General features: G+C 38.9%; 1 protein-coding gene across 6 annotated transcripts in view; it reads left to right on the top strand.

Annotated features, from left to right (window-relative positions):
• scalloped (TEA domain transcription factor 1 homolog scalloped) overlaps positions 1–17,972 on the top strand; it is a 98,105-nt gene that overhangs the window by 26,257 nt on the left and 53,876 nt on the right. For 4 of the 6 annotated variants that reach the window (XM_011315708.1, XM_011315692.1, XM_011315699.1 and 1 more), the window contains one exon: positions 15,608–15,688. The exons of the other annotated variants lie outside the window; for them this stretch is intronic. In XM_011315708.1, the coding sequence (XP_011314010.1) occupies positions 15,652–15,688 (37 nt within the window). In that variant the 5' untranslated portion in view covers positions 15,608–15,651. The remainder of the gene's footprint in view (positions 1–15,607; positions 15,689–17,972) is intronic. 6 annotated transcript variants of the gene reach the window in all.

Raw genomic sequence — 17,972 nt, 5'->3', positions numbered from 1 at the left:
ATTTAATGTCACTCTTCTGAAAAGTGTTCATAACATTTTTATGTTTGTGCCCTCGTAAACTCCAACCTCATTAAATTAATGGAAAGACTTATCCGTGAATTAATAAGGACGACATTCTCAATTACGAATTGAATTCGTCGGGGATTTTAGTTGGCACTGGCATTCTCGGTTGTCATGCAGAATGAAGCGAAAAAAATTGGGGCAGACGGTATGAGACACCCTGTGAGACACCAGATCAAATCTGTCCCAACGAACGGAAGTCCAGTGTCAAGTTACTCAGGTGAAGGGCCTCAAAGGCCAATCGAGAATCTGTCGTTTCTCCGTCATCATCTTACCCGTGTCTAACCTCAGCCAATCTCTTACAAGAAAAAAATTATACTTCATGGGTAATTGATCACAAATTTTCAGAACAGTGACATTGAATGCGATTTGAAGACAAAAAAAAAATCATCAAGTCAGAAATTTAATTCATGAAATGCTCCCACAATCAATTGATGATGATTTTCTCTTCCGACTTTTACCGCATCATAAAATTGTGATTTTTATCACAATTAATCTCTTGGAATGAGTTATGAAAACATCATTCGCGTGATTTTATACTTCCAGATGAATATTTAATGACTCCTGCAGTAATTATTTTTTAACTACTAAAATCGCGTTTATTTATTTTCACTTTTTTTTTAGTCTGAATTTTCTGCTAAAATTCAAGCGTTGATTGAAAAATCAGTGATGATTCAACACGAGACTCAATTTTGTTGGATTTTCATGGTGAATTTCGTGAACGTTTTCGATTGAAATTGAATTGACACTTATTTAATTGAATACTCAGGTGAAGTAGCGACTGATATTTGAAGAAATTCCGAGAAATTGTACAACACCGATGATCCATTAAATCACCAGGTGCACGTTATTTGCCCCTCGGTATCCAAATCACAACTCCCTAGACAACGTTTCTCCCCCTCGTTTTCTCTTTCTTCCCATCTTTTAACCACTTGGAGGGCGCCGTAATAAATCTTACGGAAGATCCTCCAGGTAGTTACCTTTGGCGGGGCATTTTCCCGAGGGACACCCGGGAAAATTGTACCAAAATCCAGCCTGACTTCTTCCACAACCGCACCCTCGAGATATCCGAGGGACGTGTTCTCATGTTGTTCTCTCGTGTTTCTTTCATCCACCCTTGGTTTTTCCATGCTTCTCCCACTTGTCCCTGGATATTTTTCACTGACTCAGACTCCTCTATACCATTTCATCCGCGATGATGGGCTTTTTCATATATTATTTCACAAACTTTCGCATCTATCTTGGGATTTTTTTTCTATATTCTTCTCTTCTTCCTCGGATTCCTCGGACCCCGAATATGATTTTAAATCCAAAAATTCTCGCCCTAAACCAATATTAATTTTCATTTTTTTACTTCAATTTTTTTTCAAAGTTTTGCCACTGTCGCCTTTTTCATCCACAGACGACGCGCCAGAAAATGATTTTCATATTTTCCTTTCTCTACATTCTCGGTATAGCGTAATAATGCCTCGTGTATATATGAATTTGATGATCCTAAAAGCCGTAACAATCGGTAAAATATTCGCGAATAAATCGATCGTTGACCTTCTATTGTTCGGGGGAATACACAGAAGGTGCTTTACCTTTTATCCGATTGATGAACGTCATATCGGACTAGCCAAAGCCTCGACCTTTTCCTGGACTGTAAATGTCACTAGCCAGCATGATTTGTCTTGTTAATGTTTTTCCCCCAGGAATATTTCAACGATATAAAAACTAAAAAAATATTAATCCCTGATTGTTTTCACCGACTGGTGCTCCTTTGTCTCGATAGAGTGTGAGAAACCCACGTTTTTCTGCCATTCCCTCTCGTTTATTCTCCCACCCCCGAACATTGTAACATCCCCGGAATTTTTACCCACGAGATTCTTTCAATTTTTTTTTCTTGTATCAGACGAGAACGCGCACTAGCTCTCTACCTGCAGCGACCATTCCACGGGGTTTAATTATCTTGTACGTAGGGAATGACGAGAACCTCCCTCCCCCCTCTTTTTTTCCTATGGTTTTTATTTAGGATGATGGGAATTACAAGGGTTGGATTTTATTTCTACGGAACAATTAACCGTAATTATTCGCGCTACAGGCAAATTGAATCGCTTGGCGAACCCGTGTTCCAGACCCGGTTGAGTTTTTCTGTTGAATAAAAAATCGAGAAGAATTGAGAGATTGGATATTTCAGGTTTTCCGTGAAAATCAAGTCATTGAATTTTTCTGCCAATTTTTCAGCTCATGCTGTCAATTAATTTCATATGCGAAACGAAATTCGTATTTTTATAATATTTATACCACTGACACAAAAATTATATTTTGAATTTTAAGTTGTTGAATACTCTGATAATTCTTAATTATTCTCAATTATTCTCAATTATTCTCAATTATTCTCAATATGGCCCTGAAAACCATAAAAATGTTGAAAATTCAAGCAGTCAATGAAGAATCGATCATTGCTTTAAATGAACACCCCAATTTTCCGAAAATGTCACTGGAATTTTGAGAAATTTTTAAAAGTCTAGGTTTATTAAGCATTGCAGTGCTCGTTGAAATTATCACCCTCATTTGGGGATTTTTCTTTTTCTCTCATAATTCTCACTTTCTCATTGTCCCTATCACAGAGCAAACGAAACCGAGGGGATGCGTATCTCCAAGTCGTGACGTTCAAGAGGTGCGTGAAACAATGCGACACAAATGGACGGCGCCACCATGTCGCGACCGTTTCTCCCACTTTGTTTTATATGACGGTTTTCCCCCTAGGGTCTATAAGTCCCTATACCCTCCCCTCGGTATACCTCAACGTGAAATTCCGTCTTTGATCATTGCGAGAAACCGATCTGTTACTTCAATCGTTTCAATTCTCATTATTCATCCAGACTGTTGATAAAATTTTCATAAATTTTCCATTGTCATTGATTTTCTGAAACATCCCTTGAAGTTGAAGACTCGAAAATTAATAAGAACATTTTTATCAGTGAAGTTTGGATCCAAACAGATTCCATCGGCTTTCAAGAGTCATAAGGGTAATAGAAATGGGGGGGCGAAGGGGAGAGGGTACTGAGGATTTCCTCGGGTTCGTGATGTTGAGAGCTCTCCAGATGGGATCGTAAGTTTCTTAGATACTTTGCGCTGTCGTATCCTCACGTCGACTTCCCCTCGTGTCTTCCCGGGTCTCGACCCACATTTTGAATATGGTTATCCACATTGTACGAGTAGTGGTGTACTCAACTCATTGAAATTCGTAAAGTGTTTGAGGTAATCTAAGCACTTTGGTAAATCTCTTTCGGTGAAATCCTCGCCAACATTTGAACGTTGGAGCTTTCGTTGAAACTCATTAGGAGGTTTTGCGATGATTTTATCGCTCTCACTCTGGTTTACGGTTTGTTCTCGGCTGTTAATCGCTCAGGAATCCTTTGCGAGTGAGTAGAATTCATGATACTATCGAAAATCGGCATGTTTTCGGGATTATCACTTCATTGTTGGCCTTTTTTACGCATTCAATCAAATTCGTCAAGTTCTGCCATTGGAAGTGACTATTTCAAATTGGAAATTCGATTTTGATCCGATCCATCATTTTTTTCACGCAAAGTAGACTCGATTGAAAGTGAAGTCTAAATTCCCTACTTGATGACAAAAAAATTAAAAAAAAAATGATGAAATAAATGACAAGGAGTAAAAAAGCGGGAGCAGTTACTTGAATTCAAGTGAATAATCATTGACTTTCAAATGGCTGTCTGAAGAAATAGAAAAAAAGTCGTTGTAATGAGAGAAATAAATTGACATTCGCGGAAAGTGCATTTGAAATAGAAAAAAAAGGGGGAAGTCGGCGTGTAATACAAAGTAACAATCGTTGGGCACACACGAAGGTTGTGCCGGCCTTTTACAAGTTTCCTGTGATTCGACGGGTGTATGACGACGGTGGGGTAGAGTGAGATGATTGGAGAGGGGAGATGAGAGAAATGGATAAACGTGAGAATAAAAAGAGGAGGGAAAAGGTTTCTCTGGTTGCCTGTGGTTAAACCGGTTTTCCGTATCTCCGATGAGTCATCCACGGCGACGCAGCGTCCCGTGCGTCAAGTGCATTTCCTGGCCTGGTGCATCCCAACTCCACCAGAGGTGGGGATCTACTATTCATCCAGGGGTACTCATCGCCTTCCCATCATTTTTACTATTTCACAAACTCCAACTCCAATTCTTCAAAAATAATTCAAAAATTGTCTAAACCACTCAAGTCATTGCATTCTTTTCACTCATTTTTTTTCAATTTTTTGGAAGAAAATTAATCATAGATAGACAACATCGACAATTTATATGACCATTAGAATAATGATATTATTATCATCAGTAAATAGAACAATAAATTCTCAATCAATAATAAATTGAACAGACATAAAAATAGCTCTTGCAAATCAGTAACATTAACATGTAGAATTTCCATTACAAAATATTTAATTAGCAAATGAATATTAAGATTAAGTCAAACAAAACGGCGACAAATCCGTAATCGATAAGAGAATTGAAGCTCTGTTCTTTTTATTGAATATTTTTCTACCTCTAACTGAATGAAACTCAATTTCAACTCCTTCCGGTCGAAATGATCTGTTTGCACTGACAAAAGTGATGTCTCTCGCGACTTCTGTATTTCCCACGCGACTAGTTCCACCGCGATTCCACAAAATTCAGGTAAAAACGGTTGAAGTTTCCGATCGTTCGTAATTCACGAGGGTAAGGGCGAAAGACCCTAAAAAACCGAAATAGAGAAAAAAAAAGGCAGGAAGAAGGGGAAAAAAGAGGAAAAAGAGGAAGACGAGGAAAGGTCGGTTTGATGGACGAATGGCGAGGGTGAGATAGTTGGAAAATGGACGAGGAAAGGTGGGTGAGAAAGGCGAGTTCTAGGTTAGGGCTGAGCTCAAGAAGAGGGAGGAAACACTGGCAGTTTGATTTATGGTGGACGTGGCGAGTTATCGCTTCGCCAATAGTGCAAGTCGAATAGCGAACGGGGGTGTTGGGATGTTAGAAGTACAGGGCGCGTTGGGCTGCAAATCGATAAATGGAATCGGTCTTGGTTACTTCCGCCGTTGCTTACACGAGAAAAGAGAAAACACTTGCCGTGTATCAGTCCACAACTCGTCTTATCTTCCGCCATTGTCCTTGGTTAGATTGAATGCTTTTCCCTCTTTTATTTTATCCACTTGTCATTGTCTTAAACCCCTCAATGTTAAAATACAGTCATTGCAATCTCTCTCATCTCTCTTCTTCTCCATTCATCTTATTTGTTCTTCTCCATGAACATGATGAAACCGTTACGAAACTATACAATCTCGAAATACATTAGAAATTTCTGAAATTCATAAGTGGACAGTAACGTGGCATAAGTCATATTACATTTTCTCGGATTACTCATTTATCTTGATAACCATTTTCTTGGAAATTTCACATGGAAATAGTGGAGAACTTTTTTGTAAGTCATCAAATTCCCGATTGTACATGTGCTTTGATAGTTTCTCATAAAAACAATCAGCTTCGAGATATCGATCGATCATTGGGTAACCTCTTGTTCGTTAATTTATTTTTACCATTTTCCTTATTTTATTCTTCGCGATTGATTTATTGGGATTAATTTTCAATCGCATGGTTTCACTTTTTTAATATAAAAGAATAAAGACAACAGATGGGCACGATTTCTTTTTCTCTGTTTTACGAACTCAACGCACTATTTTTCCCAAGTGCTCGGACTTGAATTTGTGATTGAAAGTTAAACGAGTCGTGGAAGATGGGAATGAGTGAAAAAGAAGTTCTCTTCAATTTAGGGAGTTTTTTTGGGGAACGGTGGTGTGAGAGTAGGATAGTCAGCGCAATTTCAGGTCCCTTCTAGAGCGAACGTTTTTCCCTCAACTATTTTATTCTCTTTTTTTTTTATCCTTTGGCCTCCCTTATTCTTCTATCCGTCGTTGTATAGCACGATCGGTACTGGAGATTGCTTCGTAAATTCTTTTAATACTCACTCGGCCCGTTAAAGTGCCGCTACGACTACGCGATGTGACTTCCTGGGATCGAGGGTGTCGGAGCACCTCAGCAACAAGTGTGATTTCAAGAGGCTGTTCTCCCTCTCACCCTCTCTCAGGGTTCACTACTGAAGGCTTCTCCCTCTTCTCTATTGGTTGACAACTCCAATGTGCATACGGAAATACCCTCCGGGATACATATTGATGCGCTGTTTAAAAATTGCTATTGCACTTGAAATTTCCGACGAGGAGAAATTCAAATTTTCGACAATTCTTCGGTAATCAGTCACTAAACATGTTGAATATTCACGATAGGTTTAAGCATTTCTCCGTGAAAATTTGATTTTATAGAATTTTCAAGAGGAATAGAAAATTTAGGGATTTTTTTAAATTCAATTTTTAACAGCGCGGAGAGAAATTTCCAATGAAATCGACATTAAACCTTAATGACCGTCCAAAAACACTAAACATTGATTAAATTTCTCAGTCTTCTTAAAATTGAAGAACCGTGGGTTTTTTCGTGTTAAATAATGATTGACGCTTGAATGTTCGGCCTGACCATAAAATCTGAATATCAAATTCCTTTCAATTTGTGAATTTGAATTCTCAATAAATTGAGGAATTTGTCAATGAAGAATTCCATCGAAGCATCACCGTGTGACCATGAAAATTCATGTATGCATTTATTATTCTCTCGTCAAAGTAAACAAATATTCGGTAAAAAAAAAAAATTTGTTTTCCCAGTGATGAATTGGGCTTTTATTACACTTCGACGGACGGACGGGTCGCGTATTTCTCCCACCACCCACTCGCCGATATTTCCAAGTGTTCTCTGTCGGTGGCAATAAACCCACGATGTAGGGAAGAATTTGCCAGATCTTGAATTGCCGAAGTGCACGGTGTACCCCATGATAAGAAGTGAGCGAGCAATAACCCGATGGTATCGCAGCAAACGAGGACATCCGACTCGTCGGGGGGTCGACTAGAAAGGGGATCGTAATCTAAGTTGCTCGCCATCCCTTTCAATCCACCGGTTTTACTATTTTCCCCTCGGCTTTTCGCTCCAGCATTTCTCACTCTGTTTCACGAATTGGTGTCTTGAATCATGGAGAAGCAACCTGAGAACTGTGGCAGTATATCCCAGTCGATTCTTCCGCTTCTCCCACTTCCAATGGCGGACGGAGTGGAAAATTTACGAGTTCGTTGACGTGAAAAAATTGCGCATTTTCTTCTCAGTGTTTGAATTATTTTTTTTCCTCTTTCCGCTCAAAATCAGGGAATTGGGAGAAGGGGAGAAGACATGAATTAAAAATTTTATTGAAATGCCAATATGACAGAGAGCGTTATAAATTGGTCAGTTATGTCGTAAAAATTCAATTTTTTTTTTATTCGTTTTTCTCTTCTTTATTAACGACCAATAGATTCTTACGTCGAACAATCTGCATTATCAATTTTATTGGAATGACAAGTATGACAAAAAAGATGGTAAATTGCTCCGTTATCTTTCATATTGTCATTTTTTTTTATCGTGTAATGGAGAGTGATATTATCGACGTTGAAACGGATTTTTAAAATAATTTCCGTGCGGCTGTGAACGCCCGATAAATTCCCAGTATAAAATATTTCCAATAGCTCGCCGTAGTTGGCACCTTCAGGAACCTCTCTCGATTTTTCCACTCACCTCTTCCTCCCATGTGCCCATGAAAATTGTCGAGGTGCGGATTTGAATTTCAACGCGGATAAGATAACCTTCCGCATTGCAAAATCGCTTTGCCACCTCTTACCACCCACTTGTCCCCCCTCTTTCACTTTAGCCCGTGGAAGATGCGATGACTCTCTGAATTGAGGGAGAACCAAGTGTTGGCGAGAATTTATAACTTTTACTCGTTGCACATACGTTGGACGATTTTTACACGGGGTATCCAGACGAAATTGCAGCCCATCGCGTGAACACGTTAAATATAACCCAAGTGTGAGGGTGAAAGAGTAAAAAGTCCATGCGAGAATAAGGTCTCAGGGATCCTCGTCGCCCATCCTCTCATTTCAAATAAATATTCCTCGGAATTTTTATAAACCCGCTTTACAGAAATTTACAGCTGGTGCGCGGCTTGACTCTCCAGAGTCACTTCGTCGCTCTTCCTTGCATATATTTTTCTTCTTCTTCAAACAATTTTCCACTCGTCGGTTTCTAAAAATTTCTAATTCAATTTTAGTGTTGAGACAAAATTGATATTTCATGGACACTTGACTGGTAATTGTCAAGAGTCTTTCACGAAAGTCGATTTGAGCGGAAAACAATGACAAATTATTACAAGAAATAGAGTTGGATTTAGTTTGAAAGGGAATTGCTCGGTGGCTTCAATCCCATTGAAAATCATCACACAAATGCAATAATGCTAATGTTTATTCATGAGCTTGAAATGTGGACAATTTTTCGCAATGGATTTCGCGGAATGATTAGCAATGATCGTCTCGTCAAGTGTTTTTATGGGAATAATCAGTGCGAGATCGGGATAGAGGAGCAATATCTTTGAGGGAGCGGTGAATGCATCATTCCTTTCTATGTTTTATGTACACGAAGAGTGTACACAGCGGGGAAGTGTACAGAGTCATGCCGCAAGGCGTTTCGCACGATCAGTTGCTGGCACGCGTTGCGTCTTGTTGGTTGTACGCACACTTGCGACATTGGCGTTGCTCCAAAAGTAGATGAGACCCAGCATCTCAACTACGCCTTCTTTCACCTCCATCTACCACTTCACCCTTTTTTTACCCAAAAGTTAGAGACGGCTTTCTCGTCGCCCCGTTGCCTTAATTACTCGCTTCCCGTCTCTCGATCTTCCCTTGACGCTTTCCTCCTAATGGAAAATAAATTCTCAACGTCGGACCACTCTGGGGGGAAAATATTACATGTTAACGATGTCATTTTCAGAGTTCGGTGATAGTTTTCAAGTCTTTATTTATAAGTTTTAATGCAAAGCCAATCTGTTGCTCGTGATTCGATCAGATATTTACAGGACAGTGACTTCTCATAATATTAATTTTTTTTTCATCAACCCATGGTTCATTTCTCACATATTTCCCTTGAAATGATAATTAATTCTTCAAAAACAAAAATTTTACAAAAATTCCGGAAAATTTCCGAAATCTAGCATTTTTAAAGAAGAATATTTCTTTCTCTATAATAATATCGCAAAAAACGGTGACGAAAAATCTCCGATATTTTTTTAAACAGGCATGCATGCTCGCGTTTTCTATTTTTTTGGAAAATCGGATAGGACCAAACTAAATAAACCTGAACAATGAAAAAACTCGCAGTACCAATGAGAATTCTCTGAATAATCCCATAAAACCAACCACCCCCCACCCAGAATCGTAAATGGAATTAATCCGGCTCTATTCGACCAGCGCGGGGTTACCAAAAAAATGCATTTTTTTTTCCCTTTCCGAAACGAATATAAACAACAGTATAAATGAAACACGACGAATTCACCGGTGAACGAGATATGGTGGTCTCGACGTTGTCGGCGTACGTGGTTAACCACCGGCGGACAAGCGGACGAGCAAATAGGGGGAATTAAAAGTAATCACATACGTATTTACCCATCCTGATCCCTCTGGCGACATACGATGTACAGAGAGAGGGGCAGAGGAGGCGGGGGAGCGATTTGGAGGGGAGGAAAAATAGAATCATTCTCTGTTCACCGCAATAATTTAACTGCATGTCGGCACTGTAGCATACCCACCATTGACATATTGTTTTCCAAATTAAGAGAAAAGATAGACCGAAAAAACAATTACTACCAAACAAAACGAAATACAAATGAAAAACAATCGCAATAGTGTAACAACAGGTTGTTCGTAAATTCGACAATAGCAAACACATCGCGACATCGCTAGAGAGTATCTCCATTTTTATAAAAAAAAAATATCTAAAAAATAAATTAATCAATTTTTAATTATTGCGGATGACTGTAGTAATGAAAGGGGTAATGAAATCATTGGATAACGGTGAGCGTGACGTGATAAAGAAAAAACTAGATGAGAATGAAAAATGGCTTTAGCGAATATTTATGGAGTTGATTGAAAATAAATGCCACAAGCCGAGATTTCTCTCTCATTTATCCGACAGTAAAATGACGCAACAACAGCTGGCAATGTATCAATTCACCCGGTGTATTAATACACGTAATATTGACTGTCTCTTTCATACTTGTAATTGTCAATCGCACGCAGTGGCGCGGTGGCACGCACCCACCGAGCGAATAACCGAGAGTGAAGCGATTACATATCATTATTCCGCGTGGCTGATCTCCAGCCTGAAAGCAACCCCTCGCGACGCACGTCCACTGAATTATCATGTACTCCTACACATCCACACACTTGGGGTAGACAATATTAAAGTACAGACAGTGCAGCATGCAGCAAACTGCAGCAGCGTCATTTGTATGCCCACCGTGTGTCCTCCCGCAATTATTCGACGCTCACATGCACATGCGTTACGTTTCGCTTGCACTCTCTGAATTCACTAATTAAATTACTCGCTTTTTCTCTTCACTCGGTTTATTGGGCTCCATTTGGAACGCCAATGGATTCCAATTGTCGATTGTCCCGTCTCATTCCCCCTCTTTCAACACAGATATCTGTTTAGCTTTATTTATTCCCCCTCTCGGAGGGGGATAAAAATGGGGGAATTATTGGAGTTGATCGCTTGCATCTCGAATCATTGATTCCGTTTGATATTTCAATCGGCGAATTCATTTTCTCTCGTGTAAACAACGGGCATTCATACTTCCGCACATATTTGTTTTTTTTTCTTCTTTCAACATTCTTCAATTATTATCGATTATTATTTGTCGTGAAATACATTCGAGCATTATGCTTGAATTCCCGTGATAGAAAATTCATTATGCAAACATGCATGTGTCAGACAAATTAGCGGTTTGGTAACTATTACCTAATCATCAATAGTTGAATCAACCTTAACCTCTCGAGTGGTTGTATGACCCAACCCGAGGGATTAACATAACAAAATGCGACACCGTGATTAAACCAATGGATAGCCTCTCGACTTAACCATCATCAATTGACAATTGCATGTTACATTGAATCAGAATTGAATTGGATGCGTGTGAAAATAAATTGAGGGGTAGGGATTTGCCTCATGATTTAATGTGTCCAGATGTCCAGTTGGTTTCTTAGGCGTGATTTTTAGTGAATCGTGATTAGGGGATAGGTGTTGATAGTATTGAGTGGTTGTGTGAGGGTGGAAGTGAGGCTGATAGAGAGGCGGAAAATTTGTCTAAAGACACAGTGAGTTACACGAAGAGACTAGGGGGATGGGAATGGTAGAGTGTGGCAGATTCGGTGAGCAACAATGTAGTATGCTGCATACCGTTGGCTAGAGGCTAGAGTCACCACTATTAGATTGAGGTTCGGGTGGTTGGGTTCACCCGCCGTCGCATCGGTTTACAATATCGTAAATCGTTCGCTAACCAGTTGGCCCGCGGTATGCTAGGAATTCGACTGGTTCCACTGGGCTCTTCCCTTGTGTTATGTCCTATCCAATTCTATCCCAACCAAAACCCCCTTCCTCTTCTCGTTTGGCTACCAACGACTCTCTGCGAATGTTCATCGAGGAAATGGAAGAGAATCCTCTCTCTGGGTGTATATCCAGCCACTGTACGTGTATACAAATGATCCACCAGAGAGGACTTGGAGAGCATCCCTTGCGGGCCTTGCGTTTTCGTTGTTGTGGTGAGCTTTTAGTCACCCCTCGTAAATGCACTTTCAAGGATACTCTGTGGTCTTTTTATTGACTCATCACTGTACTCAATAATTATCCCCTTTTTCCTACTAATTATTTACATTGTGTTTCACCAATTTACTTCTTTATCAATTCGTTATACGTACGGAAAGAGGGTTGTAGGTGATTTTCTCTATTCTAAAAAGGACAGACAGGTCGAACTCGCTAGGTATTGCTATCTCGAAACTCCGTTGTGATTATTCCTCATTACCTTACAATTATTTTAGACGGCTAATTTGAATTCAGTTTTTTAATTATAATTTTTATAATTACAACGTGGTACAGCGTACGTTCGGTCTCGTATGCCGTATATTTCGACCGAAAATGCAGTATGTAGTCAGATACATTCTGCATATATATGAGCGCGAGAAAAAAATGAGCATATACATTATCCCCATATATTCGGTGTATATCCGTATATGTGAGACAAAGTTTCGGTCAAAATCGCGGTATGTTACGTATATATGTCGCACATAATTATTCGCATGTATATATTCGCCGGTGGGGTGATGTAGAGAATATTCCATAAGTACAAATAAATCGATAGGACAATTTTGGCTAACCATGGATTTAAATTCACATGTGAATTGATAATTCAAACTGCAGTTCAGAAATAGAAAATTTTCTTAAAGAGCTAGAAATTTCACGACTCTTTTTCCTCCCAACGATATACCATGGTCACCCAAGAATTACTGCTAAATCGTCCATGAAATTTCGTTCTGTTTCTAAGAGTTTCTGGAACATTTCTCTCTTAATCCCCCAGTTTCTAAGATACTCATCGAGAAAAAGTGAAAATATATTTCTGCGTAATTTGTCGTTCGTCAGTATTTCCCCATTATCCCTGATAAATGCACTCGGAATATTCAACCCTCTTTGTGTATGTTTCTGTTGATCAATTCAAGCGTTCAAATGCGCTTGTAAACCAGTATTCCATCAAAATAACAAACGAGCAGTATAAAAAAGCGATAAAAACCGAGCTTTTATATCGGCAATAGGGGTTTGAAATCAAACGGGGTAGTTGGGGGGGAATTTCGTTTGTATTGCGAAATCGTATAACCAAAAAAGTCGACAGACTCATCGACATCAAAAACGTCAATAAATAAACAAACGAGCTTTTGATATTCGAATATTCGCAATAGCGGAGTTATACGTCATTTTATTCCTCTATTTTGCCAATTGTTGGATGCAAATAAAATAAGCGGTCCATTAAAAATAAAAAAAAATAAATGAATATAAATCTAGCATAGGTCGGGGGGGGGGGGGGGGGAGAAGGGGGATAAGTACAACTCTTGGGGGAAATTTCCTCCACTCACCATAATTACAGGCTTGGTTTTCGAACAATTTTTATTAAAATAAAAAGTAATCTGCATTTGCAAATTGAATGCGCCCCCCACTACTCGTTTGGAATGGCAACTTGTACCCAGGTGGGTGGAGGGTAGGGGGATGCGGAAGGGGATTTAGCTACTGGGGTGGGTGGAGAGTGAATTGTCCCTAGGGGTGAAATGAGGGAGGGTGGAAAATCGAGGTGGAGGACAAACCGTGGGCGTTAATTGTCCGCTACTAATCCTTTGCCTCATTCTATGTGGATACATATCTATACAATTCCAATGGTTATTTCTGTTGGCCAAATGATGCTGTAACCCTCACTCGCTATTTCCCTTTATTTTCAATTTCAACTTTTATTCATTATTGAAATTAAAATCCCTTTTGTTTCGGCTGAGTGAATTTTATTTATTCACATTTTGCACTGGGTAATGGTAGAGTGAGTTTTCATTATTTATGAGGTCTTTTTGTTGATTTTACTCTTGTCGAAGTAATAAATCCAAACCCTCAGTGAATATCTGCGTGGACGCCCCTCAGTGCTCACGTAAAATCTCGATAAAAATGACTTTGTGATGAAAAAAGAATTCTGGGTAGATGGGAATGGTGAAAAAAAGGGGGAAGGGGGGAGGGGGAGATGATAAAGCGGAAGCTGCGCATAAACTTTTCGCTTTGGAACTTGCTCTCTTGTCGTTTCCCTCTTATTTTGCTGAAGATCACTCTTCGCGTAACGGATTTTTTTTTCTCTCGGGCGATACAGAAGGTGCATTGTTCGCACCTCGTCGGCTTTTTCTTTCCGTTTTACTACCACGGGGGTGAATAAAATGGAGTTCAGGTTGTAATGTATCAGGTAATGCTGTGAAGTTTCGTCCTGAATAGAATAATGGGGTATTTTGTCGAGGTTCTGAACTTCACGGAGGTTCAATGTATCGCAAATTACTATTTTTCAACTTGCCATTTTCTTTTCAATTCAGTTAGCAATGAATAAAATATCCGCCTATAAAAAATATCTTAGAGCCGTTTAAAATTTGACAGTTGCAAATTTCAAGAAATTATGCCCTGCAATATTTACCATTCCGCGAAAAAAAAACTTTAATTGACACGCGAAATTTCAACCTGATTACTCTAAGTAAATTGAAAATTAATAGAAAATAAATTAAATTGTCAAGAAACAAGGGGAAATTTCAGAGGGGAAATCGTGTCCATTTTGAATATTACGAACAACACACTATCATCAGCGATTGCCCAATATCTCCAGTTCCGTCAATTTTCTCTTACAACGCGAATAATTAATTGACTCGCCGTACTCCCATTGCATTGAGCAAGAATTTTCCCCGAAGTGTAAAGTAACGAGTGGAGTTCACCCATTACCAACTCAAACAAGAAACGAATGGCTGTTGAAGAGTCAACTATACTCACAAAAATAAATAGCCAAAGATAAAAAAAAAATTGCTGACTTATACATGGGGTTCAACGAAGCGTCGCAAAAGTGGGCAACACTTGGTGCCTCGCAACACGAGTAACCGTAATCGGACGAAACCAGTGAGAAGGCTTCGTGCATTCTTACGTAATTCCGTAGTGCAAAAAAAAGGTAAAATAAATAACAATGAGAGGAGGGAGGGGGAGAAAAACCTGGAAAAATGTCAGAAGAACGGGGAAGGGACGGACTAGATTGCAAAAAATTCCAGCGTTCACTGGAGGGTTGAACTTTTCCATTTGTTTTTTTTTCTTTTACTTTTTTTCCGCTTTTATTTATGACTGTATGCACAATAGTGACGGGTAGTTGTCTTCACGCTTTCCGAAGACTCCTGGGAGCGTAACGTGTGCGCAAATTTACTCACTTGCTAACGAAAATGATCATCCGAGAGGTTGACTGGTTGGGGAGACGCAACCCACGGATTTTATCCACAAACGATTTCACTTGCTATTCCTTATACCCTGGATAACGTGAAAGTCCCAGAGCGTTGAACAATAAAGTGAAATAATCCTTTGATCCCCGGGTCCAGGCATATTTTTTCCCCTGAACTTGAATTATAGCGACTTTTATGCCCACCATAAACTCTGATTTCTCTATTTTCACGAGTGTTTTCCCATTTATTTCACCCTCGGGTCTGCGTTTTCTCATTAGATAGCCGAACACTTCGGGAAATTCATTTATTTATAAAATTCTCGAAACCATATCTGTAAATTGCATGTTATCAGGTTACTACACCTGTAATCACTTTTTTGCACTCATCCGTGGTTGGAGATACTCAACCGACAAGATGGATCACCTCGCGATGATTCATTATGGGTATTATTAGATGTAATAAACAAAGAGAGTTTATAGACTCGCACGAGCTGTTAATCGAGAGATGTTATTTACTGCATACGATGATGTCAAAAAAATTAAGGTTTATGTATACGAAACGATCCTTATGTATTATAGGTACATCCACGTCGCCGTCATCCTGACCTGCACGAGGAATCCTCATGAAAGACTGGGAACTCAGTACTCAAAATAGCATCGGTATTGTAGACATTTTTTTTTATTTCTTTTTTTTTCCTCATTATTACTCACGTTCATTTTCATTGGTGGAGGTTTAACTAGTTTTTTGACATTCAACATTTTTATTAATTATCGATTCAATCTGGAAATTTATCCATTCGAGATGGAAACATTGGAGGAATCCTTTATTTCACCATGCGATTTATTTTTTCTTTGGATCGTTCGTTATTTAGTATAACTGGAAAAATGGACTGTATCATTTTACCACTTATTTTATTGAATTAGTATATTAAGGGAGACAGCAATCATGGAGTTATTTGAAATATTTAATTGAGTGATTGTCGAATCGAGAGTGAAATAAAATTCCTCTGCATTGTTCAAAAATTTTCAGAGCTATTCGCTGCTATTTGAAGCACTCTTGTCATTGAAAAATCAAATATTCCATTGGTTTCCAAAAATACGATGATTGATTTTGCTATTGAATTACACCGTAAAAATTCTGCAATATCAGAATACTTCACGGAAAAATATTGAATGCGTGACATTTTGTTCAGTACATTTGTAAAATTTTTATTTCATTCCTCATTTTTTTTGTACATTGGATTTAATGCCACTCGTCATAGTTTCCATGAAATTTTGAAAAATTGTTAATGGCGGAGTAAATTCACGAATTTTTGTAGTCATTGGTAACTATTTTCAGTTAAATATTTCAAAGGACCTTCTTTCACTGGCATGATACGGCTTAATTTAGTCCCTAAGTAATTCCCCCACGATCCGAGCTGTAATGAGACCCCGAGAAACCCTAAATTTTTTTCAACAAATATGCATCTCGTGTCCCGAAACAATTCGCGCTTGTATATCATTTTCGTGGAATCCCCAAGTTTTTCAGCCCGAGATGCTCCAGCGCCCCTCTTCCTCCTCGTGTCAGCCATGAATCAAAGGTTTCGCAATTTTCCTAAATTGCGTAACGCGCGCTTTAATGGTTGGTTCTCTCGAAAGCCAGAGGGTGCGGGGAAATCGTGGGCTCGAGGAGACCATTAATTAAGCAAAATCATAAACCGCTCGTCGGTAGTGGAGCGAGACGATGATGAGGCGCGTTGGCAAAAGAAAAATTGGACAATAACTGGAAGGGGGAGATAGAAGTTGTTATGTTCCCACTCTGTCGATCGGTTTTACATTTTTTTTTTATTCTCTCCACTTGGACTCATTGTTCATTTTTTTCTTTCAACGAGAAAATAGAATAATATTGCACAGAAAAAACTTGCTCTTCACAAAAAATTATAACGAAACGAAAACGCGTACTGAAATTCTGCCAACCCCTAATTTTCCATTTTTTTTCCGTTTTATAAATTTTCCAATTAAACCCATGAATAAACTCAATTAGCACACGAACTGTTGCACGTACGTCGCCAACGACTTTCGATTTCCCCCGCAATTATCCATCAACTCTTTAGCGTCATTAATTCGATCGTCGATGATTCATGCGTTTGAATACAAATTCGGAAATTTATCTTCCCCGTAGGTGAAAAAAAATTCAATCGACACGTGCATTCACCCACGTTTTTCGATTAATTCAAATCATGCAAAATCCATTTGCCATTATCCAAACATTTATACTGGTTTAATTAAGAGGAATACATTTATACGGACTTCAATCGAAATAACGCGAATTGAGGTTCAGTACACGGTAGCTAATTGAATCTACAAGAGGGGGAGGGATATTAATACAAGCACCAAGTATTTTTCCAATTATGACAGTAATAACATGGTGAAGTAAACCGCGTCCCTTATGCGCTCGTTATCTCCGGGTAATTACAATTCAATATCTCAATCGTGCCCCACTATCTGCTGTATAAGAACCCGCGAGTTCCATCCGCCCTCCGGGTTCCCCTGTAATTTCTATGATAATCAGTGGGAAGCACAGATCGAGGGAGAAATCGTGAAAATTGCAAATTATCTTTATCGCGTTATAATTCAGAAAGTGATGCATTTTTTCCCCTATCGAATTGAGTTATAATACCGTCAATTACCAGCACTAACGATTTTTATCGGGAATAATTGGCCGGTAAATTGTATCTAATGTTTATTCTACGATTTCAATCGCACTGTATCAATGGCCAATTCAACTTTTCGCGAAATATCTTTGAGCTATTAAACACATCTGGCGCGTTATCAATCAGATTACTTAATTTTTTCGTAACAATCACATTTGCAAATGCTATTCGAATTAGATGCAGATAAATTCGAGTTAATTTAGGGTTTGGGCGAATTAAAAATTTTCGGTTTTTCTCAATAGAGATTTGAA

This window comes from Fopius arisanus, unplaced genomic scaffold (genome assembly GCF_000806365.1).
Source record: "Fopius arisanus strain USDA-PBARC FA_bdor unplaced genomic scaffold, ASM80636v1 scaffold00001, whole genome shotgun sequence".
Taxonomy (NCBI): Eukaryota; Metazoa; Arthropoda; class Insecta; order Hymenoptera; family Braconidae; genus Fopius; species Fopius arisanus.
The sequence above is the reverse complement of the archived record's forward strand: the minus strand, read 5'-3'. Positions and strand labels throughout refer to the sequence as shown.